The sequence below is a fragment of the Atractosteus spatula genome, chromosome 18 (genome assembly GCF_055471065.1).
Source record: "Atractosteus spatula isolate fAtrSpa1 chromosome 18, fAtrSpa1.hap1, whole genome shotgun sequence".
NCBI classification, from domain to species: domain Eukaryota; kingdom Metazoa; phylum Chordata; class Actinopteri; order Semionotiformes; family Lepisosteidae; genus Atractosteus; species Atractosteus spatula.
This window is the reverse complement of record NC_142723.1, coordinates 13,330,241-13,356,403: the sequence shown is the minus strand read 5'-3', so window position 1 is coordinate 13,356,403 and position 26,163 is coordinate 13,330,241. Positions and strand designations below refer to the sequence as shown.

The following is a 26,163-nucleotide window of genomic DNA, read 5'->3' as shown; positions in this document are numbered from 1 at the left end:
CCAGGTCATTTGAAAGTAAACAACACTCTTTAAATGATGATCTGTTTTCTAATGTGGCTAGGTACTGCAGTTTGATGGCCTTTTTTTTTTGACATACCAGGTTGGGGAAAGAAAATGTAAATGTGGTCAGTCTAATATATAGGCTGACCACAGTTTGTTTTTTAGTGTTGAGCCGAATCTAGGTGATCTGTGAAAACAGGTGATCTGTGAAGCAGTGGTTGAAGTACACATGATTTCTGAACCCGAAGATTGAACCCATAGAAGTATAGAGCTTTGTGTGATGCAATCACAGTTCACAACAGCAGTCCTGTTTTCTAAAGATTGTTTAAAACAAAAAAGTGCTATATTCTGTCAGAGGGATTCACTTATCTCTACATCTAGTCCTGTTTATTTGCAGAGGTTGTGTTCCTGAACTGTCCTTGTCTAACGAAAGAGGGGCATACTGAAAAAATCCCTCCTCTACGGTCTATATCACAAATACACTGTGCAAATCAACAGAGATGTGCCAAGTAACAAAAGATCAGAATATTAAACAAGTAAATGTAAAGTACTTATCTTGCACAGAGAGCAGTCATCTTCTGCAACATATGGTGAAGCAGGAGAGATGCGATGGGTGAAGCAGAGAAAAATACTCTTAAATTTTGACTTGAGTCTCGGAGATGACAGGAGAAGCTTCGAGACTCTGAGAAGGTTCTAGAAGCTTCAAACCTCTGAGACGGTTCTAGAAGCTTCGAGCCTCTGAGAAGGTTCAAGAAGCTTCAAGAGTGCCTCTCAGGCCAGTCTTGGCCTGACACTGCGAGTAGGAGAAACCAGCAGAGGTTAATTCCATACTGAAAAGTCAGAAGACAATGTCCCAGCTGTTCAGACTTCTTCAGGGGTGTGTCGTTCCTTTGCAGTCAATGCGTGTTGATGTAGCTCCCCAAGTGAACCATGCTCATTCAAACGTATGTGCCTAGATGTTTCACAAAACAGAGGATTCAAATATGCTTAAAGATGACTATTCAGACACCTCTGACAATGGAAAGTATCAGCCATGCTGTATCAAACTGGGGTGGAGTGATAAATGCATTGGAAACATGGAGGAAATTAATTAACAACGCTCTGCAGCCCTATGTCTGTCCAAGCCCGGAACAGAGATTGCCTGGAAAAAACTGATCCGACATTAATGTAAACTCTTTCACTTTGGATAATAAATACATATCAGGACATACTGACTGCAAATGGTTAAATTTATGTGTCTAGAATGTCTCATGTGTACTAAAACACGGATGTTAATACGTACACACACACAACATTTTTTTATATTAATCCATGGTTATGGCACAATGTTAAGAGTTTCTAGTAATATTAATGAACCATGTCATCACTTGCTTTTAAAAGACACCGCGCAAGACACACATACAGGTCCATTTCACTGGTCAGAGCCAGCTGTGCCTCAGTCAAGGCAAACTGCTACCCGTTTGCTGCCACTGACTTTATGCACTCAAGAAGCAGAACTGGAATTCTGCTCAGAGTCCTGTTTCGACAGTTCCGCTTGGCGAAACAGCGGGAGGGGGGGGCAGATTAATATTCATTCTCGCAAATCATATTAATCAAATTAAATGCTCTTAGGAACACGAGCAGAGCGAAAAGAAAGAAAAAAAAAAAGGCCAAGAAGTCTCTCCGCCGTGTCCTCCAAAAGAGCCTCCCCACACACACACACTGCAGACACAAAGGCACATTCAGTTCCACATGCTTTCTCATCCCATCCCTGTTTGGGAACTCTACAAACATCCCAGCCCCCCCTTCCCCTCCTGCTCCTCTGAATTCACTGGCACTTATAGAAAGCTGAGAGGCGCCAGTGGAGCTGGACTCATCTTTGGGGAACAATAAAGGCAGATCTTCATAAAAACTTCAAAAAGGCCTTGCCAAGTGTTTTATAGGTGCTTTAAAGGTTTACAGGCTTTCGAGTGAGAAAGGCGTGATGTAGTAATATACAGGCTGACCGCATTTTTTTGTACTCAGTGTTGAGGCAAATCTAGGAAAAACAGGTGATCTGTGAAGCAGCTATTGAAACTTACATGATTCCTAAACCTAACGCAGTTGATCTATAAAGGCGGGCTTTTTTTTAAATGTTACAAAATGTTACAGTAGCCTGGCTGTTAAATAGGAGAAACACTAGGGAACAGACTGTCAGCTGCTTTCCTGCAGAGATCGTTTGCCTTTGGAGCAGGGAAGAGAGGAAAGCTCCCTTTGGAACAATTTCCCTGAAAACTGGTTAAGTGAGATTCCTGCAGTGTCTTACAACTTTCCGAAAAATACCACCCATGGTTTGGGTGTTGGGGCATGAGGGAGAGCTCAGTTTAAACTGAAGATTGGTTTCTGGTGACAGATCCTGCACAAAGGATTAGTTATGTCTGCCGTCATATAAATCTTCCCCTCCTGCTGGCACATCGAGATAAGAATGTTAAGAAATTCATAAAACAAATCATCCCATATATAAACGAGAAGCAGAAAACGAATAAGCCTCAAAGAGTGCTCTGCAGAGAGATTCTGAGGGAGATTTTCTTTAGCATTAGAGACAGGACATTGAGAAGTTCATATTTCTGTGCCGGATTTACTCAAATGTATTTAAGCAAAATACAATTTGGGCAATTCAAAAGTCTTTATTAAAAACCTGACACAGCAATATGCTCGGGCATGATTTATAAAAAGTCTTTTTTTTTTCTCATTGGAGTCATTGCACGCTTCCCGATCAATTTCATACTGACATTGATTTGCCATTGTAATGGGAGGGATACAATTGGCCCCAGCACATTGGATTAAATCGATCCAATATATCCAAAATCCAGAAACAGACGCAACAGTTTCTGTGAGGATGACACCGGTTGGCTTCTATCCTGTTTGTAGAAATGATTTATCCGAAGGTACTGCAGTACTGAAATGGATTATCCTGAATGTCTGGGGTAGCCTTTCCACGCTGGAGTTGAGGTTGGTCTGATCAGTGTGAGACTTATATTGTAAAAGATAAACTCATGTTATTAAAACAAGGATACTTAAGTACTATCAGATCTTTTATAATAAGAGGTAGGTCATGACGCACAGATATCTAGCATGAGATTGAAGGAGGGCTTCTGCTGGCGTGCTTAATTATATCAGAAGGCTAAGATTTTTTTTTTAAAAGCCTCATTCCACTGTTGTTCTGTGTCTCCAGGGTGGGATCATTTCAGGAAAGGATTACAGCCGTGCTAACCCCAGCCTACTGACTTAAGTCATTTCATTACCCAGCGAAACCAACGTCCGACATGGGCACCATCCACCCCCTCACCCCTTGATCGGAGCTCAGTTTAGATTAGAATTCCTCAGATGGAGGGAACGAAAAGACACAGAGTCACGGTCAAGCCCCCAGTTTTAACGGTCTTACGTGAGGATGTGCCCTCCAATCCCAAGATGTGCTGTGGAATGCCAGAACTGCATATAAAAGCAGACATGCCCAAGAATTGGCATTGGCATCCAGCTCCTGCAAAGAGCCTGGAATATTGGTTAAAATCCCAGGAAGGGCCACGCCTTGTGCTGTCTATTTAACACTGCCTGAGTAGGGAAAGACAATTGGCAGGCAATTTATAGGAGTGTATTTAAGAGGAAGGCATCTGTAATTAATAAGGATAGAAAAGGTTTTGCTGGAAAGGGTGACGAGCAGTCTGTGTTGGCCGTGGCGGGTGTCGTCCTGCTTGGTTTCCACGGCCTCAGATATGGTAATTGTGTCTTTTAATGTTGGGATTGTGTTCTAAAATTGGCATTAGCATTCTCGGATTTTGTCCTTAGGCGCTGCCAAATGGTTCAAGTTCAGCATAGCTGGCTGGCATGGAAGAGCATGAGCTGGCTCTGCACCGTACTGTAGCCAGTCCCGTTTCTCAGATTACACCAGGACTAAATTCATGAGCAGTGAGATTGGAGTAAAGACAATCTTTTATCTGAGCTGTTGCTTCACCAGCCTCTCTCAACACTGAGAACATCCGCGTTTCCTGTGAGGTTGTGAAAGCAAACTCGTTTTTTTTTCCTTTTGGTTCTACAGCAAAAGTCCTGATTGGTGGCGGAATTGATACTGTCAAACTGTAATTTTGCTTTGTAAGCTTTAAATATACCAGTGATGAGGAAGGCTTTGCAAACAGGATGGACATGATAAAAAGCACTATCCACAGAAAATGGGTAGATGCATTTTGTACAGCTCATACGTACCGGGTAAGCACCTGATTAGAAGTATTTATGGTTTACCTAACAGCTGACCTATTCAGCTACAGAAGGACACGCACAGGTCTTGCTCTGTGAGTTTCTAAACCGCGAAGGAGCAGGAAAGATCACGTCGCAGGCTTAAGAATCTAAATTCAGGTAGGATCGGATCTCAGGTCTGGATATTGTGAAAAGCCGCCCTAATAGGAACGTTTTGATCTCGGGCTCAGGTTCTGCATGTTTCCTGAAAGCAGGTAGATCAGATGATCAGATCATGGGCTCGGATTATCTGCACTTCCTGAGTTCAGGTATAATCCGACACCCGGCTTTCCTTTTTCACACAGGTTGCTGCCACCACAACTCCTGTCCCCATTCCTTTTTTTAAAAAAATGTACTTCCCTCTCAAAGCAGCCAGCAGCAGACAAACCAGGCAGCTCACCAGCGACGAAATAACTCCACCGAATTTCTTTAATGAGTGCGAATCACGACTATTCCCAGACTTTTCGGAATGTTTTCTTAAAAGTATTTCGAGATGTGCCGGGCTAAAATTAGCACGGCTCTTCCCGGAGTCTTCAGGTTAAAATTAGGAGGTGTCAGAATTCCGGCTCAATTCTTAAATTACTTTTGCAAAATGGTTAAGTACTGCTCTTAAAGGCGAAGGGTGCCGCATGCTGAGCCTCCATGGGAAGCATCCCGGGATTTTTAATCCTGGAGGTATTCACAGTGCCTTTAAGGGCTCCTTTCAGTGGCATTAATGACAATTCCCTCAATGCTTCAGTTCATTGAGAAGAAAGAAAACATAGATGCCAATCAGAAGCTACTGAAAAGGTCAAACCTGAGTTGACGGGGGGGGGGGGGGGGAGGGTCAGACATGGGTTCAAATACACTTGCAAGCACTGTTCCACCTCTGTTCATCAAAGTGAGACCTGTCAGTCACACTCTAGGTATCACAATTACCACGAATCCACGATTCTTGTTGGGACTTCCAACTCAATTTGGAATCGCCACTTGTGTGCTGTTCACATCTTGGCACACAGCTACCAATCCCTGTGGACGAAGGACTGGATACAGGAGAGAATGAGGCATTGTAAGCAGACTCCCCCACACACACCCATCTTCAAGCTACTCGTCCCTTTAACACATCCTGGTAAAAAGATAAGTAGGTCCCTTTTCAGGCTATAAAGGCCAATGGGGGAACAGGTGGCAAGGGCCACCATGTTTTCTCAGCCATCCAACACTGGAGGTGAAGGTGATGTGGTAAGCATCACACTCCAGCTGGCCTACTACCCCCCGAAGGATTAACCCCGGTACTCATTTGGAAAGCAGGCTGAGTGGACCTGGGAGCCGTCTGGAAGGAATTTGAGCAGGCTACATCGCTTGCCCCTACCTGGGATTGAACCCGGGACCTTCCAGTCAGCAGCTAGATGCCTTGCCGTATGAGCTACCACGGCTTCTTAACATATCATGTAAATATGTAATTAGTCCTTGAAATGTGGTTTCTACAAATACGTCATCTTCATAATTTATCCAGGGCAAATGGCCTGTTTGCTGCGTGAAGAAGGCCTTACCGAGAGAATGAAATGGACCGTCCTTATCTAGCTCAATTCTTGATTTCATCTTCCCACCTTCCAGAAAGGCCTCTACTTGTCTCTTAGGGATAGACAGACAGATACAGTGATTTCAGTGCGTATTCGTTTTGACGGCATGCTAAAATTAGGGTGCACTGTGTTTAAACATGACTTTCACAGTGACCTTGCAATGAAGGATATGTGTCGCTATCAAGAAATACAGTACAAAACTGACTTGTTTCTATGGATTAAATTACTGCAGAACACATCTCGTCCCTTTAACAAATAAAAATACGTATTTTCACTGCTTAGATCTAGGCTTAGGCTAAGTTAATATCCAGGTAGTCCAAACTTCACTGTTTGGGTGGCTTGGAAACAGTAAGTGTAAAACAAAATACAAAATATTTACATAGACTTATATAGAGACTCTACAAGATATGCAAAATAGTAAAAAAAAATGAAATCCACATTAATAATTTTAATAATATTCATTTATTATCCAATAAAAATAGACTTTAAAAAATGATGTCATGTCTTCTTCATGAACCGGGCTGCTCAGATTGCTGAATTGTGGGAAGCAGAGATTTCTGCATCTTCATATGTCGTAAAACGTTAGAGGTGAAAAACAGGATATTGTAATGTAGTTCATTGCAGTCTTAGCTAACTTGGACCCTTTCAGTTACCCTAAATAGCACAGAGGCTTCATGTCAACAGCATTAAATAAAAATTGTAACTGAAACTTTGCTCAAGTAAGACTGCGAAGCACCTTATATCCCCATTGTAGTTTGTTGTCAGAATTCCCCTTCACATCTGGTTTCTATAGATTGTGTAGCTCATCCCTACAGTAAAACTGAAATGGACTGTAGAAATTGAAGGATACATCTAAGTTCATAGACAATAATGAAACTGTGTCAGTGGAACTAAGACTTGTCTCTTACAAATAAACATCAGTATACAACAAAACGTCTTTCTGTTGGACCCACAGAAGCAAACACAGAGCTCTTAGAAGTCAAAATAAACAATCAGAGCTTCCTCTTTGCCCAGACAGATTAAGTATTGTAGGTTAAAACAAGCATTCAGACACCGAGTCTGAAGAATAGGGAAGGAAAAGGACACTCCTTTTTACTTCAGTAGATAACTAACGCAAGTACTTAAACTTACAAAATGAAAGAATATCAACATCAACAACAAAAAAATAACTCCCCTAACTTTGTGCAACTGATATATCACTAATCTGTATAACAAACACAAATACAAACATCTAGGCTGATGACTAGTACAGCATGATATACATCTTCGGCGTCTTTGCAAGTTCAGGAAGATTCAAGGCTTCCTACACATGTCAAAAAAGGATCTGGAAGAAGAATATTGCTTCTCTTGAGTTTTTCCTGCTTGCAACTTGTTTGCAATACAGCTACCTGTTTTTGCCAGTTCCAGTCACAACTGTCTGAGAAACAATAAACGTTTAACCAGCGTTTTCAGAGTCTCTTTGGTAAATGGTGCAGTTCATTCTTCAAGAGTTTCAGCTCCTCTTACCTCTTCCACAATCCTGAGAAAGGCAACCCATCGAGTCAGTAAGTCCTAGGCTCTCAGCCAGTCTCCATGCTTTGCATTTGTTTCATGTCAAGTATAAGTTTACGGCCTCTCGTATCTCTCCTCACGGGCATAGATACTGAACTGGAAGAACCCTTAATCCTTCATGAAGGCTAACATCTGATACTTTACATCTCTGAATGGACACTCGCCTATACACAACACCACCACTCCAGAAGTGCTTTTGGAGAGACTCTAGAATACAGTGGTTAGGGTTTTCAATTGTGGTGCAGTCACAGAACAGTGTACGTTTGACTGCATCGGATGTTTTTAATACTAAATATAAGAAGTACACGTAACATCACTATATGAAACATCTATAAATGTTTCTCATACCCGAGCACATTCTATGTGGTTGCTATCCTGCAGGCTGATTCAGCTAAACTGAGAGCACTTGTTTCTTTGCTCCCTCCAAAGAAAAACCTTTGAACCCTTTTGAACAGATCCCTTTTGCCAGTCTTGGATTTTTTCCTACCCCCCAAATGTCTACATTTGAAGGACCGTGATCTTGTGAGGATCGGCTGCATTGTGGGGGAAGAGTCTCAGCAGCGTCTGTCGCACAAAAAAACAAAACAAAACAAAAAGACGTCGGAACTCCTGCGAACGGGAAAAGTAACAGGTAAAGACGTGTGAGAACCTCAGATGAGGTTTACTTCTGGCCGGCATCGAGGCTGCCTAAAGTAAGTTGAGTTCCTCCAAAGACGAGCCAGACCTATGGGAAGCAGGGGGACACAGGGGTTCCCTTCTCTCTCAAACGGTGGTGGCGCGGCTGAATTGCAGTGCCAGCGGGGAGTATTCCTTGACGCGCACGCACAGCTTCCCGCGGACCCACGGGTTCTGGAGCTCTAGCGGGCGGAGATCCTCCTGGAGCCACTTCTCCTTGTCGTCCACCACGAGGACCAGGCCAAAGTGCTCCAGCTGCTCCTCCCTGTAGATGAACTCCTCCGGGCTTCCCAGCAGCCTCCGGGACACCTCGTTCATCTCCTGCACCACCAGCCGCACCATCTCCCTCACGGACGTCTTCTGTGTGACGCGGAGCTGAGGACGACAGGAGGGACAAACGGCACATGGCTGAGCTGCACTGGAGTTAACTGGAATGCAAACAGTTTCTAAACTAGGTTCCAGTACAGAACTGACCAAATATTCATTCACCAGTTGGTCAAATTCTAGTAGCGGTGAAATCAGTCGCCGATAATAAAGGGAAAGCATGCTTAAAATGTTGTCGTACTTGGCTGAGGAAATAACAGCAGAAGGTCAGAACTGTCACAAACCATACCACTTACAAGGAACGAGCCAGGGAGGTAGCTGAAAGGGTGAAGTTGGGGGTGGAGGGAGCAGCGCTACAAAATATGCATGTGGTGTTGTGGGCAGCCAGCAAGGATTTATCACTGGAAAGCAGAAATTCAAGATTTACCTCTTCCCAAATGTCTGTTAAATAACACCATATGATGTTAAAAAGCTGAAAGTATAATTTGTTTTTAGAAAAAATATATTTTATGTTCGACATACAGTAAATGCACATTTCACTATTATTCTCTAAGTTACATAGCAGAGCATCTGTATAGTGAAGATATGATCCAGGAAGTAGAAGACTATTAAAAAGCTGTACCACATAACTTCTAATGACAAAATCATAACCTAGAAAAACAAGACATCAACTGCTTTCAGAGCGCACAGCATCACAGCTAAAACAAAGTAGCTGTGGAATGCATAAGTCTTGAAAAATGTAATTTTGCATAGGATATCTTGTAAAGCTTATATCACTGAGGTTTTAACAGGACCAATTTTGAGACTGAATAAAATGTTTTAATTTAAGTGGTACATTTGTTGGAAGCCTAAGGTAAGTACTGCACTGGGTAACTTTGTTGGAGAATCTGTCATATTAGATAAAAGCCTGTCATGAAATGAACTTGTCTGATGCAAAGCTGACACACTAAACTTTGTGTACCTCAAATTAATTTGTATAATTCTTGTATAATATATAATTTTTTATAGAATCATATGTTGTTTTTGTAACATGCTCCTAAAACAGAATAGCCAGTTGTGTGTTTATAGTGTTTCAGCTATGAAACAGTGATCACACACTGGGGAGAATGTGCAGGTGAGTGCAGGCTGACTCCTCTCACATGTCCTACTTCAAACTACTCATCTTTTAACACATCACAAGCAGCACAGCATCTGTGAATAAGATTCAGTGCAGACTAGAGGAGCGATGCATGCTTAACCGATGGCATGGCATGCCTGCAAAAAGAGGTCACAAGTGTTGCTGGGTCACTGAGAGAGGAAGGCACCTTCGCCAATTAATCCCACCGTGCCCTTAGTGGGGCTCAGTCAGTTGTGCACTGTGCAAGTTGTGCTTGGGTAATCTCAGTCCCAGTCAGCTAGTGACCAGAATCATGCTCAAACCATAGAGCCCACCTTCCACTCAAGTGGTCACCTTTACAAGCTGACCCACTCAGGAGGCCTCACAAATGAATTTGTAGGACCCGATGGAGATTAGGATGAGGAGGAAAACTGAAGGGATTAAATGTGCTTTCATACCTTAACACTGGTTTCCTTGGGTAGGCCGGTTCGGTACTGAGGATAAACCCGTATCGTCATGTATGAGCTCTTCCTTCGGGCACCGGGCGAGGGCTCCAAGAAGCGGGTGGTCCCCTCCTCCGACCTGGCCCTGGTAGGGAGAGGTGGGTGCCCCCTCTCGGTGGAGCAGCGGTCGACGGACGAGGGCCGGTGCCAGCGGCGCTGGGGCGAGGCGAGGGACGCGGGGAACTCCAAGCTGCTGGTGCGCACACACAAGGCCTGGCGCTTCTCGGTGATGCGGAGGAGCTCGATTTGCCGGCTGGGGAGGATGAAGTCGCTGTCGAAGAGCTCGGCCGGGTGCCTCCTGTCCCCGGGTTCGGGGGGCGGGGGCTCAGAGGCTTGCAGGACATCCGGCGTGCAGTCCCGCAGGCCCCCGGCACCCTCGCGTGAGAAACCCGGCTCCATGGCGGAGGAACAGGGCGAGGGGGGTAGCAGGTCCAGCTCCCGGGGGCTTTGCGCTCGACTGGAGTCGTAATCGCTGTCCGTGGTGAGGAAGACCTCCGAAGAGCCCTCTTCATCCGAGAGGCCATGGAAATCTGCACAAGTAACATCGAGGTCAGAGTGGTCACTGTGACGCCACGCGTTAACATAGTCTACTCCATCTACGAAATAAAGCCAAGCCAAACGGTGAAAAAACCAAAGGGTTTTATTGTGGGGTTTTTTTTTTCATATCATCGTCTTCCATTATGGAATTGCCAATTGATTCTTTGGATCTCAGATCTAGCCAAACTAACTAGATGGGCCGGACAGCTTTCCTCACATTTGCAACCTCATATTCTTCTGCAGCCTTCAGGTTCAGAGCCGTGCGCACCACAGCCTGCCCCCTAAAGGACTTCCCCGAGGGCGGCTGTGCTGTGGCTTCAGAGAGAGAGAGATTCTCTCACCAGAGTTGTGCTTGCGGCTGGTCTCGGGCGAGGGCATCGGGGAGGGCAGGTAATCGGGCTGCGAGGAGGTGGAGCTCGGCTTATCGGGAACCACGTCCTGGGAGAAGTCGATGATCCAGCCCAGGGAGACGCCTCCAGACGGCTGCTTGTACCTGGCATACTGCAGAGAGTCCATGATCCACCGGGCCTCCCTCCACACTTCTTCCATTTGCTGATCAAACCAAGAGATACATTGAGGGATCTGTTCACTCATTGGAGATGTCTTAAGACAGGAGCTGCTTCCCGAAAAATATCTTCTCCACTTGCAGCATTTCTAAAAGGCCGTTCCATGAATGAAGCCTTCAAAACTGTTTAAAATGAGGCACTGGGAGTATGGTGTGGAATCATGCTGTTACTTCTAACTCTAAGCTTGGAGGCATTTAAAATCAATATTAAATGATTACTTCCCTACCCAGGTTGGATTTAAACAGAATCTACAGTTTTCCTTGCCACACATTTTGTATTTTGTTTCTTTAACAATACACTTTTTTTAAAGTAGACCAAATCCAAATGATGTGTTTTCTAAGTAATATAGACTGAATGCAAGGAGCTCAAATATTTCTTAAACTATTGCTGTAGTTTTGCCACAGCCCCTGAAACAGGAGCTTGTCTGTGGGCTTTGTTCTGAAGTGGGGGTGGCGTGGGTCTCACCTGCATGTGCTCCTGGACCTGCTGGTGTTTCTGTTTGGCAGCCAGCAGCTCGGACTCGGAGAAAGCCTCGCGCAGGCTCTGTTGGGACATCAGCGACTCCAGCTCCAGCAGGGCCGAGACACGGCAGTACTGCCCGATAAAGCTCGGGCAGTAGGCATCAAAATGCACTGCAAAGACAGGGCACACACCATCACCACATGGGCACCCTGAAACCACTCAGAGGAGCAGACCAAGCAAGAATCCAAAATTGCAACCAAAATGTCCATTTAGTGTATTTAGTCATTTAGCTTTACTCCGTGTAGAAAACAAAGAAAACTCACATTGAAGCATGTGAAAACTGCAATGTTCATTATATAGATCTGCTACAAGAAATGCTTTGAAGCGTTTCTTACTGACCAGCTCTGATTGTCCCACTTCTCTACTAATCTGCCAGAAATTGTGCCCTGAAACCTCACATTTTACTACTTACACTTATGACCCAATGTATAAATCTCAATTACTTCAAACCTTATTCATATTGCTTATGACCCTTGCATGACTTTACTAAGGCATTTCTCTTTCCCTATATCTTTTTTGTGTACACTACGGTCTTCCGCTCCTTATGAAAGGCTTACGCAATTCTGGACAAACATGACGCATGTATCATCAAAAAGGAACTACCTGATTTATTAATGATTGAAAGGCAATAAAAATCTCAAAAAATACCACAGGCCAACACAGCAAAGAACCTGTCCCAATTAATTTTGAAGAAATGCACTGAATCTTAACCAGTCTTCTTATTCTTTCAGGGGCCCGTGCGTACTTCCAATCTGTGTACCAAGTTGTTCTTTTTGAAAGGACGTGTGACCTAAACACTGCAAATACCCGTTTTCCTACCATTAAAGGTGAGTGTCATCTACAGTGTTCATCAGTAGCCAAAGAGTGGGCTAAATCGCTATCTCTACAGCACCAGGGTGAACAAACGTTTTCCACCACAAATGAGAAGACCGTATCTGAAACTGTTAACACTGCTGGTGTCAGCCTCTGCCTAGAGGGCGCCGTTGTGCCTCACCCAGCTCGAAGATTTGCAGGGGTAGGGTGAGGAAGCCAGATCGAGGGGAGTAGGGGTTGTTCTGCCCTGGAGCGGTGCACACATCATCGGAAGGGGGCAACAGCAACAGCATCGACACTTTCTCGCCAAATTCCAGCACTTCCTGGCTGTAGATACGGAATTCCTGAGCCTTGTTGAGAAAGAGGAAATACGGCAGTGACATCTCTGAATTCAGTCGGAATACTGGAGATGAGTCGAAGGGGATTGTTTGTCCACAGAAAAAGGTTTGAGATTGGTTTGAGGGGATGCAAATTATGCTAATAAATTAATGACCATCTATAATAGGTTAACAGAACACTTATGATTAATTGCATGGCTATAAAAATGTCATGTTCTCACATGTAAATGTTTCATTAATGAATACTTCAATTTTACCTTTGTTAAATAGTTATGAAGTGTCACTTGCAACCCGTAAACTAAAGTTAGCACGTTTTCTTTAGGCTCTTATTGTCTGTAATGGGACAATATTCTTGTTCCTTCCACCATGGGTTATTAATCATGTCAAGCCCCGCAAATTTGGGCTCGTTTTCAATTTAATGGTGATTATGAAACCAATGACTGCTGGTTTGGATTGTTGGATTTTGGTATTAAGCCATTTGGCTGATAGAGAGGACTCCTGGCTATAGGGACAAAGATGTTGGCCATCTCCAACAACAAGAAAAGAGCCAAGAAGTTCCTACAATGTCAAATGTGAATGGGCAAAGAAGGGTTTGATATTTAGAGTTGGATACTGCTCATGTATGTGTATCAGGAGTGGGTGCTTTCCCAAACCTGTATTTCTAAACTAAAAATCTACATAAATTCACAGTTAGCAGTAGCTTTCCCTGATGAAATAAACTCAATCTGTAGGGGACTGAAAGAAACAGGCAGTCTTCCAGCCTCATTTTTAATTTTCAGTACTTACACATATTAATAAACTATTCATGGTAAAGATGCATGAGCTGGGACACCGAAGGAATTATTGCCAGCCAAATTATGTTTTTGTAAAACGACTGCTCGAAAGATGTACTGTATGTCCACGTCATCAATACAGCTCTCCTTCCCAGTTACCGATATTTTCTGTATGTGTTATTATCGAGAAACCCAAGAAAGGTTTTTTTTTATAGATAAGACAGCAGTCAGGTCACACTAATAAAAAATAAGTCTATTACAGCCATCAAGATTATGGCTTCAAACAAGACAATGCTGAATTCTGCAACATTTGCATATGTTGCAAACTCTTCTGTCAAAAAGCAGCAGAAAAGAATTCCATTATGTCTAAGTTTGATCTGTTTGAAGCTTCATAGGTTATAGAAACAGAAATCCAAAGTCATCATGATACAGTATCTTAACTTCACACATTCAAAATAAGGTTACTAGCTTGAAATTGCCAGCAAGGTGCTGTTACTCTTCTTGTTGGGAGAGCTTGCAGCTTGTGAAAAACCCGAAATGGAATTGACATGCAATGGGACTCTAGACATGGCAGGGCTCCTGACGTGAACCAGCCAGCCCCTCACCTGGTTGACAGGGATGTTGATGTGCGTCATGAGCTCCATGGCGGCACTGCGCAGGTCCTGCAGAAAGAGCTGCTGGGGGCTGTGCACTCTCTGCTCCGTCGCCACCGTGTCCTCCAACGAGCCAAGGCTCAACAGCCACTCCCACTCCTCCCTGCCAGCCAATCACACGCTATTTTAGCCACAAAGCCAACTGACAAGACAAACTTCCCCTTTAAGACCACAATGACCAACCGAAGAATCTACACCAAAAATGCAAGATGAGAAACCAAAAATCAATCATGGAACAAATACGGACTATGAAACAGAAACAGTTGGCAGTTTTATATGATCCTGGGGTTGGCGTTTAAGATGAACTGGTTTATTGCTCGTTTGCTCCAGCAGAAAACGAAAACATTTGACATTGAAAACAAGCATCTGGGAGAAGGTCAAACCCTAATCTCACCCTCTTCTGCCTGCCTTTGTATAAATATCACGGGTCAGCTTGCACGGATCGTTTTCAACCCACTCCCTCTACCCCATCTTCATTCTTGCAGTAGCTCCCTGTCTTCCCCTTTATTTAAGGGGGGGGGGTGTTGGTCCAACAGCACTGTCCTTTCCAATGGGCTGTCATTTTCTTCAGACAGACGAGTTACCCCGATAAAGCTCATCCTACATTATACAAATCGCACCTGCACTCTGCCTTAAGTGGGATTCGGGCGAACCGCTGGATTACCCATTCGTTAGAATGAAGACACGGAATGGAAGCGATTTAGGGTAATCTGCACCTGTTGTGTGACACATTCCATTTTGATGAGTCTGATCAGACGAAACAGGAAGGTACTTCACCCCCACAATTCCTTGCCCTTTAGTGGAACCAAATGGACATGGGGGAAAGACATAGGAATCCCACCTGGAGACGTTTGGGTTGTCCCGGATCTTGACGTGACAAAGCATGTTGGGCAGCTTCTGTGGCACCAGGACTCTGATCTGATCCACAGAGCTGCAGAGCTTCAGGTAGCCCAGGTAAAGGCCTGGGGAGAGGGTCTGCCTGCTGCGCCGATGATAGGCTAGCTTCTCCTGGAACACACAGCACCGGGAGGTGACCACTCTACTTTGGACCCAACATGCAACATGCAGGAACACAGCTGAAATACTTTAGCCTCATCGGGAAACCAAAATTCTCCCTGACATCTTGAATTAACAAGACCTTTTGGTCTAAAAAGGTCATGTTAGAGCAAGCAATTTGCTTGGTTGAAGGTATAGGGTAAAAACAAATCACAGTCTTTTCTGTTGCCCTGGTGTTTCAATATCTGTGCACCTGCCCATTTCTCACACTTAATTACCTAAAACCTTAGTTGAGCTGAAAATTAATTTATCTGTCTAGAGCAGCTCATAAACAGTTGATTTTAGGGTACCTTGAAATCCCTTTAGAAAATGTTCCAAAAGTTGGAGTGATTAATGTAATTAATGGATTCCTTATGTAAATAAGAGCTCAAACAGCAAACACAGCGGTTCTCTTCTCTAGGGCTAGGTTAAAAAATGTTCTAAATGGATCGCCACAGGTTATAAAAAGATTTTTTTTTGTATTTTTTACATTTATGACAAAGCCACAGCTAACTGAGCATGTAATGTTTGGTAATTGCTGATAAAATACAGTATTGTGGTTAGGGGTCATGTTCACAAAGATTTTATGAACTTTTTATAATGGATGTTATAGTGGTTTACAATGTGCAGAAAATACACTCTCATGCTGGTGAAACATTCCAAGATGGCATAAAATTCATAATAAAGTGAGCCTGGAGGCAAATGTATTGGAAATGTCTTTCTCTCTTTAGGCAAATCTTTATGAAAAACATCTATAGAAGACCACCATTCAGGTCTGTGCCCTTTCGGTTAATGTAAATATAGCCCCTATGATATATTGGAAGTCTTTCAGATGAGATGAGTGGTTTATGAATTTCATAAATGTGCACATTCTGTGTGCTTCTGCAGCGTCAGAGGAATTGCTCCGTCATGCTCTGAAACACTTTCCATATTTACTTCTTTACTGCTGCTGAAAGGTATTTTGAATAACAGAGGACAAGGTTTAAATAGGGCCCAAGTTGTTTGCCTTGAATACGCCGTGAAGAAAACTGAAAAATCAATGCATCTCGGCAATGAGCTGTCACTGTGTTATGAGAAATGCTGTATTAAACATTTAGATTCTATTTATAATGGAGAGAAAATAACTCATTTTCATCGATCCCTGAAATCAGATGACAAAATAAAGCAATTAGGCAACAGTGAAACAGCCAAGTGCTATAAATGAAAAAAATGGAGGCTATAAAAAGATCTCATTGGCCTTTACTATCAGTAGTTCCTTAGACAAAATTAAAACGTGTGGGGAAATATACTGTCTAGAGGTGCCAGTGTCACTATTCATAGGTCGACACTTGTCGATTTTGTACGCAGATGACAAAATTCATGATAAAACCTAGTGCTCCAATGTTCAGATATTTTTTAGACCCTTTACAGCTTGTCCACAACATGCCTTTACTGCTTGGTAAAATTATAAAACAGCAATCAACAGGCTGGAATGACCAACACAATTCTAACAATAGGTGACACTTGTATAGGTGACACATAAAACAGAACACACACGCAAAACAATAAATTGAGCAATGCCATTGAGTATTATTATGGAAATTAAGATCATAGATCAGATTTTAAAGCAAAGCCAATAACTGTCTCAAATCAGAGAAAGCTTTCTGATTCATGAAACTGAAAATCTCAGCATATCACTTCTGCCACAGTGCCACAGTGTGTACGGTGCATGTTCAAGCCTGACAATTTTTTGTAATTCATGGTTTTACATGAAACATAGTGTTCAACCAAACTCATTTCCATTGGGAGTTTATAGTCAGCTTACTATCATATTTTATACATATAGCCTAGGCTATATGTACTCATACTGATTTGGTAAATCAGTTGAATGCGAAACATATTTTTCTCAATAATAATTTTCAATTTTCTGTTATAATATAATTTTTTATCATTTTTTTTATTTTCCTTTACTTTGCTCTTATTAGCATTGCCTTGTTGTCTTATTATTTACACAGTATGTGTTGTTTTATTGTTGTCTTATTACCATTGTTGTGTTTTCTGAATGATTCCTGGAATTTTTCATGTCTATTTTTTAATAAAAACTGCACATTGTTGCCTGTGTACTTAGTCACATTTGCTGGCTGCCAGTTTTTCAATTATTTTGTCTCTTTGTTTATACTGAAGGGGATAAATAATCAAAAGGGACAAAGACAAAAAAAAACATCCAATCAGCACTGCAAGAGTGACATATGAGTTAAAAGAAGGATCTAGAATAAGCAATTAACCTCATTTGTCAACTCTGCGTTTGAAACACAGGCTAAGGCTAAATCAAGATATGAGGCTAAAAAGTGACTTTTGACAGTGGATTAAATCAAAACTTTTGACCTACCTGCCAAACATAAATTCCTAAGTCCCTGGCTGATGGCCAGCTTTCCAATGGACAGAGGCGAGATGCCTGTAGCAAACAGCAAGCTGACCTGACATGGGCTTAGTGGAATTTGCTATGGGCAGGTAGGTACATTGATTTGAGTCACATCCTCCATTTCGTACTAACAGCTTTCTCTGGGGCTTAAGAGAGAAGGGCATTCCACACAGGTCTGAAAGGGATAAAACCGTGACTATCTAGTTACAGCCCAGGTTAAGACAAACCCTAGCTTTACGGATTAGCCAATCAACAAAATTGCTTGATGGTGACTTTCCATTGCACAGAAGCAGAAGACACTGGCAAACAGAAAGCTGCCATCATGCATGAGGTTGGAAAAATATTCTCTTCAGATCAGACAAGGTTTTGATTTAGCTTATGCCAAAAAGCATTCATAAAGCGGAGAGGAGAGTTGACCAAGGGAGACGTGCTGTTTCCTGCGTCACTTACGTGCAGAGTGATCAGCAGCATGTCCAAAGCAGTGGGCTCCTCAGGGGATGAAATCGACTTGCGCTGCAGCTGAAGTTTACAGAGCTGGGCCCATCGTACGCTGTCCAGGCCTGGGCTGGCGCTCAGGTCACGAAGAGTCACCAGCAGAGCGTTGCCATGCTTGTCCTTGATGGGCTCAAAGTACACCCGCCCCAGATCCTGCGTTCCCAGCATGCCCTGTTCCAGACAGACGTCAAGGGAGCATGAATTTCTGCGTCTTGTGGTGGAAGATTTTGTGTTTAGCCAGTGCTTTTGAGAGTCTAACACAGGTTACATTGTGGTGCTTCAATGTTTAGTCATTGTTGTTTAATATTAAGTCTGATTACAGGTTTATTCTTGCCAAAAAAAAAACAATGAAAGCAAACTGATAAGGACATCACATTGCTCCTATTCCCAAGATGTTCCTTACATAATAACTCTGAAATGCCTATTTGTGTTAATGAGGCATTCATGTTTAGGATGTAAAGGAACAGGTAGAAGCTCATTCTGAAAGAAAAGAGACACAATGTTTCGCTTTCACACCTGAAGAAGGCTCCACAGCCAAAATGTTGTCTCTTTTCCTTTCCTCTCAGCATGGAATAAACCTTTACTGATTCATTCTGACTGTCCAACCAAGATATGAAACATGATGCTACCCGGCACCCAGCACATTCTGAATGATGTGCCAACTTCTAAATACTGTATGGATGTAACACAAGGACTGTGAAGAGGCATACAGCAAAACAGATGTCTGACTTAGCCGGATCTGCAAACCTCCCAGTTCTTGCTAAATAAAATGCACTTTTGCTACATACTGTAGTCCTTTTGCGACACTCTGCATTGCTCCTTCTTGTGACTGACAGACTGATTGAGCATCAAGTCTCAGCTAAGAGTTATGAAGTACAGAATGCAGTAGTGTCTGAGTTGGCGATGTGCGTGGCAGGGAACAGGGGAGAGGGTGTTACCTGCAGCTGAGAAACGGCCTGCAACATTTTTAGCCGCGTCTGAAGAGCACAGGAGTAGGAGGACTGGGAAGGGCTCAGGCACTGCTGCATCCAAGGAATCTCTTCCCAGAGACAGGACACCTGCAGCGTCGACACCAGCACTGTAAGCCTGGTAGGACCCAGACACACATTCCCAGACTCACAAATAGAGGGCGTTATGCAACACTCGACACCACACTGAGCCCACACTGAGCCCTTCTTAAGTTAAACAACATAAATAAAGTACAAACTGGAAAATATATCTTTCAGGACGTTGACTTTAAGCTCCCCCTAGGTTGTTTAAATCTTTCCCTTTTGTATACACAAGGAGTCTGTTTCTTGTCTTAAAAATGCGCCATCAGGATTTTTGTGCTACAGAGCACTATGTGAACACAGGCCTACGTCCAAATGCATCCCACTCAACTGTTCAGGTCCTTTTGCTCATAAACACTGTTGACAGAAGCTTTAGGAGAAATCATCAGCAATGATCTGAAATATGCATCCTAATATATAGGTTTAACATACTAACAAGTGACACCTCTGCACAGAAATGTTGTTCCTTAAACCCGTGCATTTAAAAAAGTTCAGGCTATACAGTAATTAGGAACCAGGTATAAGAGACAGTGCCAACAGGATGTCTCTTTTTACAGATCCATCCTTTTAATACACAGACGGTGAGTTCTTTAGGAAGTGCTCTAGCTCTGACAGTTGATTTTAATTTACCTTTTATATCACTGGGTGACACATGTTGGAGTAGGGCAGTGACATGGGGGTTATATTAACTTGAGGTATGCGTAAGTAAGGGATTTTGTTGGGTGTGTTTTCTTCCTCTTTTGTATACATATCCCCCTTCTTTTAAGGTCTTTCTGACACCCTAGCACAAACAGTACACCTTAAAACAGGGAGCAGGTTCTGGTAAGCTTGGTTTAAGGAGACAGCCTGGAAGAGTGATTGCAACTCTGGACCTAAAGGCAAAGCTTATGGGGTTAGGTCTGCAATTTACAATTTTATATTGTACCTTTGCAATATTTTATCCCCAACTGCTTCTGTTCATCCATCTGTATAAAGGGGTGTTAGTATACAACAACTAACATCTTAGGGAGATGAATCTGCTTTATACCCTTCAGAACCAGGGTAGGTTATACAACTATGAACATGTGAGCCTGTGTAGGACTTCACTTTGTGAGGGAAAGCCTGACCTTGGTGAACCAGAGAAAGTCTTGCATCAGAGAACTGGAGTAAGAATCGTCAATCTCCACTATTGGGATCTGGTCCTCAGGCGTGACTAGAATGTTGTCTTCTCTGTACAATATGGAAGTTAGGTACAAGCCCCTTCAAAAGATAAAACAACACAGTCAATTTGCACATTGAAAGACCGTAACCTTCAAGTGAAAAAACACACCCTCACATGGGTCACCTAACAATGGATCTGTAAAAGCTGGGTGGCGTATTGAATAAAACTGAGGACTGTATTAGACAGAAAATATTTTGTTTTCTCTCTTTCATAGCCTGCACACTTAATAGATGTCAGATGTACACTAATAAGTTATAAAGCAATACCCCTGAAACTGGTAACATCGTTAGGAAAACAGTTTCAAGAAACACGTATAACAGCTACGCAGAACATAACTCAGAACAAGCAGAAGATCCAGTTTGAGCTAAGCTGCTTTTATAAAATGTCCACTTGAATGAATCAACCTTAATTTCAAGAGGGGGTTTGCCCCATAAAACATCCTACAGTGAAATGAGATTTATGGAGTTTAGAACAGAAATTTGGGAAGAAAGTTAGATCCCCATCTCACCTACTTCTGCTCTCCTACATGTGTATATATATGTCATCTTCTCCATATTTCATCTCTCTTGTACCCCTCTCACCACCCCTGCACCCTTGTAGCAGCTCCCTCGCTCATTCCTTGTGAAACTGAGTTCAATCAGCCTCATCCTTGCAGTCAGGCAGCTGTTGCAACCTTTAATGTATTTGTACCTGTATTGCATTCATTAGGATCTAACTAAACTACTCAAGTATTCACTTATGGCTTGAGATCTGGTCTTCTGAGCCACTATTAGTGTAACAAACTTGCCAGTACTGTTCAGGTAACTATGATAGGCAGATGACCTAACATTCACTGGCTCAGCATCTTTAAAATAAAGAGCAAAGCAGCAGACTTTTGCATCGCACCAAAGAGAGGCTGTTACCTTTTGAGGCTTTTCACAAACTTGCTCGTCGGCTGGAAAAGGTGCCGCAGGCTCTTGGAGACAGAGTGCTTTCGTGTGTGGGGGGGTACCCTGCATTGCTCTGACAGAGAAAAAATGAAACAAAGAGGAATAAAGTCAATTCGTTTTCAAAAGATAGGCCAGTGTTTTGGTACGTTAATGGGAAACAGCTTTCCCAGTGCCACCTGACTGGCGTGACCACGGGTAAATGCGTAAGCCTGTGTTGGCATGTGTAGGAGTACCCAATTCACTATGAAAACACAATCTGGAGAAACAGGCAGCTCTCCTAGTCAGTTTCAATTAATTTACAGCCCAGTTCCTTTTAAAGGCACGGGTTTATGAGACATACAGCAACAGGTAATAAATTGTGAGACCTTTGGAAAAAAAAACATTTTCTCTTAATGTGGATTTTTTCTGGAGGGGGGGGGGAACTTGTGTTAAAATACATTTTTTGGAAAGTGAACTTCAGTAGCCAGGAAAGCTTATATGGCTACTGTGTCTGTCTGCAGTTAAATTTACAGGGCTAATATCAGTCAACCACATAATATCTCTAGAGATCTTTATTGCAGACTGGAGGACTGCTAGGTTTACATTTCACTAATAAATGTTACGCCCCGCAGTTAAACAAGATGATCATAGAACACACTTTTTGAATTCTCGAAGAGGATAAGCAGAGGTGCCCAAATAGTGGACCTGTACAGTTTTTCATAAGACAGGGTATTCACAATAATTGCCTTGTTAATTGTATCAGTAACCAATGACAAATACTATTATATTATACAGGAGGCCACAAAGAGATCTAGGAGAGTTTATAAGCTGTAATGTGAAATGCCAACACAGACCAGCCACATTGTAGAACTGCCCGGAATTATACGAGATACAACCAGGTCAGAATATTTGCATGAGCAAATTCCTTGATTGGCTTTTCTAGTAATACGCATTGTCAGTCCTCATCTGCAGTACTGTAGCATCGGATTATCACTTCTTATGTAGAATGGAGTAGACGCATTTACAATGAGACCACTGCAAGGTCTTAATGCATGTTAATTTTTCTGCATATAATAGATGAAAAACTGGAAAGAAAGACACAATATTTCGGCCGTTGAACCCTCTTCAGGTGTGAGCAGGTTTTTCTTTCCACTTTCCAGTGTGGAATTAAGCTCTTCTTGTTCTTTCAGAGCTGTACTCTATAATGCAGCTCCTCACTCGAACCTCCTAATGTGAAAAGACCAACCCCACCAACACAGCCGTGCCGCTCTCAGACAGCCATTATAACTTTAACCACAGCTGCGACAAGTCATCATAATCTCTGCTCATACATGACTGAAAGTGCCCTTTCATGTTCATTACTGAGCTATTTAGCTCTGCCTTTTGTTGACACTTCTGGCTTGAATTATTCTGGAGAACTGTAGAAAAATAAAACACTGATGCTAAGGGCCTAGTCTGTTCTGGCTGGCCAAATGTTGGATTACAACCCAGCTGGGAGTGGATCACTTTCTAAAGTGTTCGGAGTATAAAGTTGCCACCAAGCACTTCTCGTTGAGAAGTGTTGGGTCTTCGACACAAATTTTGAAAAGGACTGCCCAGGAGTCAGCTTTCATTCTTCTGGCCTCTCCTGTCCTCACTCAAATACCCCTGACTGAAACAGTGTCTTCTTGTGCACAGTCAGCCAGCTATTATTGTATATGCAGCGGGACTAGCTTTTGTGTGTTTACACGGTCAGATGGTAGGTGTTAAGAGCGTGCATGCCAGGAAATAAGGAGCAGCGGTAGAGTCAAGGGACTGCGTGAAAACAGTGGGGGGGGGGGGGAGGAGCCTTCTGTGACGAGGAGTTTGTTTTCTGTGGATTTTGGGAGGAGGGCGAAATTCATTAGTACGCGCCTGAGGCCACCGAAGTCATCTCAGTTTGCTCCCCGGTGAACGCATGAATAAATAAATCAGCCAACAAGCAGAACCCACAGTCGATTTTCCTCCTGGCACAGAAAGATATACAACAAAATAACAACCCAAAATACAGAGTCAGACAGGCGGCTGAAGCCTGATGTTGGGGACACTGTGGGTACTGAAGGCCTCTTTTCACAGTTTAATTAATCATGTTTTTAGAAGGCTGGGGGGGTGGGGGGGAGTGTGGTGAGTCCTTAGGGGGTAGCCTGCTTAGCCCGTGGCGATTTATATTGCTGAAATTAAAGTAAAGGCCCCATTCTGTAAGAACAACAAACATGACCTGAGCACAGAGATCTGGCTACCGTATCTGAAATGGTGCTAAAACAGACACCTGACCTAACCCTCCTGCAAAAGCACTGTCAAGGCGGAACACTCTGGCCCTGTTTGGAAGCTACTACCCAAACCCCAAGGTGCTGACAAAAATCCGCGAAAGACAAACTTCATACACTTGTAAGCTTGTCAATTTAATGTCAACATACATGCCTACGAAACTGACCGGACTTCAGAGCAGTTTTGACGTTAGCTTTTGGGAAAAGGGGCTCACAAGGCACATTAATTTAAACCTGGAGAGAAGCTACGAGCTCTTACAGTTTAATAGAGGCACACAAGAACCGTGACAATAAGCAGCACTCGTACTGCAGAAAGTGTTTTTTCATTTCAGAGTGACAGTAGGCTAACTTTGGAGAATATTTATATGGCTGTAATCACATTAAGTGCAGCTGCGTGCATCGAGCAATCCAATGCAATGATCTGTCTGGCTAAAAAAACTTAACAGAAATCTAAGGATATGTATAGTTCGTTTTCCTTCTCATTACTGCTGACTATGAATATTAAAAATGTAGGTATTTTTGCAAAAGTTAAAATTAGAAACAGAGTCTTTTATAGGTCAAGGATATAATAGAATCCTTACACGTATATAGCACTTTTCTGGACAGTCCAGTCAAAGCTCTTTTCAGGTATCGGGAATCCCCTCCACCACCACCAGTGTGCAGCCCCACCTGGATGATGCAACAGCAGCCATAGTGCGCCAGTACACTCCCCACTCACCAACTCTCAGTGGGGAGGAGAACAGAGTGATGAAGCCAGTTTATAGATGGGGATTATTAGGAGGCCATGATTGGTAAAGACCGGGGGAAAATTTGGCCAGGACACCCCTATTCTTTTCAAGAAACACCCTGGGATTGGGACCTCAGTTTTACATCTCATCCAAATAATGGTACCTTTTTACAGTATAGTGTCCCCGTCACTATACTGGGGCATTAGGACCCACACAGACCGCAGGGTGAGTGCCCCCTGCTGGCCTCACTAACACCTCTTCCAGCAGCAACCTTAGTTTTTCTCTGAAGGTCTCCTATCCAGGTACCGGCCAGGCTGAGCTGAGCTTCAGTGGGCTGCCAGTTGTGAGTTGCAGGGTGATATGGCTGCTGGCAATATAGTCTTGTGGAAAAGATGTATCAGGATAGAATGTGTCTTTGCAATGTTTCCTGTTTAGATTCCAATTACCTTTTTCCAGCTATATTCTGTAGTTCGAGAAACCCATCAAAGGGGCTGAACAACATTTCCTAGATGATTGCAAGTGATTAAGGGTAACAGTATGGTTCCCATGAGTAAACAGAGAACAGATATTGTCAATGAAGGCCTTGTATATGAAAGGGTGGGGCAAACCAGTACTAAGATTCTAATATGGTGATTGGGTTGTCAAGCTAAAACAGGACTTCCTACAGACTAGGGAACAAGAAAATCCATCAAAAATCCATCCATCTTTGGCTAAAAAGATAATTACCAATTGTAGTAGAGTGGTGGATTTGTTTAAATGCTGGTAGGGGGGAACAATCATTCACCTTTTCTGTCAGTGCAGGGAAAAATGGTGGCTAAGGTGTTGGATTGACTTAGTTTGTGGCTCACTGTTGGACCCCTAGAAACCCTTTGCCACTTGGACAGCCTCCTTTCAACACCACCTACATATCGTCTCTTCAGTTTCAATACAGGACAAGCAAAAATGCACCTGCCTGAGGTGTTCAGCACCGCAAGGCAAAACCTAAATAAATTGGGAGTCATCATATCCAGGCATCGGACAGAGGAAATACTACTTCTGCACCTCAGCACCACGGCATGGATCAGGAAGCGTGAGGTATCAGGCAGCGGAAAGGGAGCTCTTACCGTGACACCTGCAGTGCTGGTGGGCCTCTTTGATCTGGCTGAGCAGCTGGTCGAGGGCCTCCTTCTGCCCCTTGTGGCGCTGCTCACAGCCGTCAACGTCCCTCCAGCCTGGAGAAGCAACGGGGGGCCAAAATTCAGAGCGTTAAAACGGGGCCGGACGTTTTACACGTCCACGCACGCGAAAAACCAAGTCAAGGCAGCTAAATTAAACACCCCTGTGTCTGAACCTTTCTGCTTATTTTTTTTCTTCACTTGTGCTGTGCACATGCTCTGTAGATGGAAGCTGCTCACGTTGATGTGCAGGGAGCACCTGAATTGGGAAGGAGTGTCTAAACAAAAAGACATACAGACGCAGACAGAGCAGAGTTTTCAGATCATATTGGTCAAAAGATGAGACGCATGTTAACAGGGGAGGAAAACCCACGTGCACTGCAGGCAGAGTATGAGAAGACGAGTAAGCATCTCTCTGCAGAAAAACAAAAACAAGAGTAACTTGATGAAGTCCCAGACCTTCTGGCCTGACTGAATCTTCTATCTGTGCATCCTGAGCTACAGCAACGGTGGATCATGTCCAGGGACATCAGCAGAGCGCAACATGACCGGTCAGCCCTTCATGTATGAAGAGTGGCATGCTGCACCTCATTCACTGCTTTAGGTGCTGGGTAAGGATGCTCAAGGTCAGACACGACTGGGAGGCTCTGTAACATCATCAGAGGGCCCGGGAGAACAGTGGGATGAGGATGTGGTGGGGAGAAGAGAGACGGTGGTCTGCGCAATTCAGTCAGGGTGGTTATAAATAC

The 26,163-nt window shown here is 43.3% G+C and overlaps 1 protein-coding gene across 2 annotated transcripts in view; it reads right to left on the bottom strand.

The window, feature by feature from the left end:
• Window positions 1–6,250: 6,250 nt before the first annotated feature.
• ankfn1b (ankyrin repeat and fibronectin type III domain containing 1b) overlaps window positions 6,251–26,163 on the bottom strand; it is a 229,744-nt gene continuing 209,831 nt past the window's right edge. For both annotated transcript variants that reach the window (XM_088936773.1, XM_088936774.1), the window contains 12 exons: window positions 25,364–25,471; window positions 21,242–21,341; window positions 20,245–20,377; window positions 19,028–19,147; window positions 18,045–18,260; window positions 15,000–15,166; window positions 14,111–14,261; window positions 12,576–12,744; window positions 11,525–11,691; window positions 10,835–11,045; window positions 9,912–10,486; window positions 6,251–8,408 (listed from right to left, as the gene is read on the bottom strand). In XM_088936773.1, coding sequence (XP_088792899.1) covers window positions 8,121–8,408; window positions 9,912–10,486; window positions 10,835–11,045; window positions 11,525–11,691; window positions 12,576–12,744; window positions 14,111–14,261; window positions 15,000–15,166; window positions 18,045–18,260; window positions 19,028–19,147; window positions 20,245–20,377; window positions 21,242–21,341; window positions 25,364–25,471 — 2,405 coding nt within the window. In that variant the 3' untranslated portion in view covers window positions 6,251–8,120. The remainder of the gene's footprint in view (window positions 8,409–9,911; window positions 10,487–10,834; window positions 11,046–11,524; window positions 11,692–12,575; window positions 12,745–14,110; window positions 14,262–14,999; window positions 15,167–18,044; window positions 18,261–19,027; window positions 19,148–20,244; window positions 20,378–21,241; window positions 21,342–25,363; window positions 25,472–26,163) is intronic.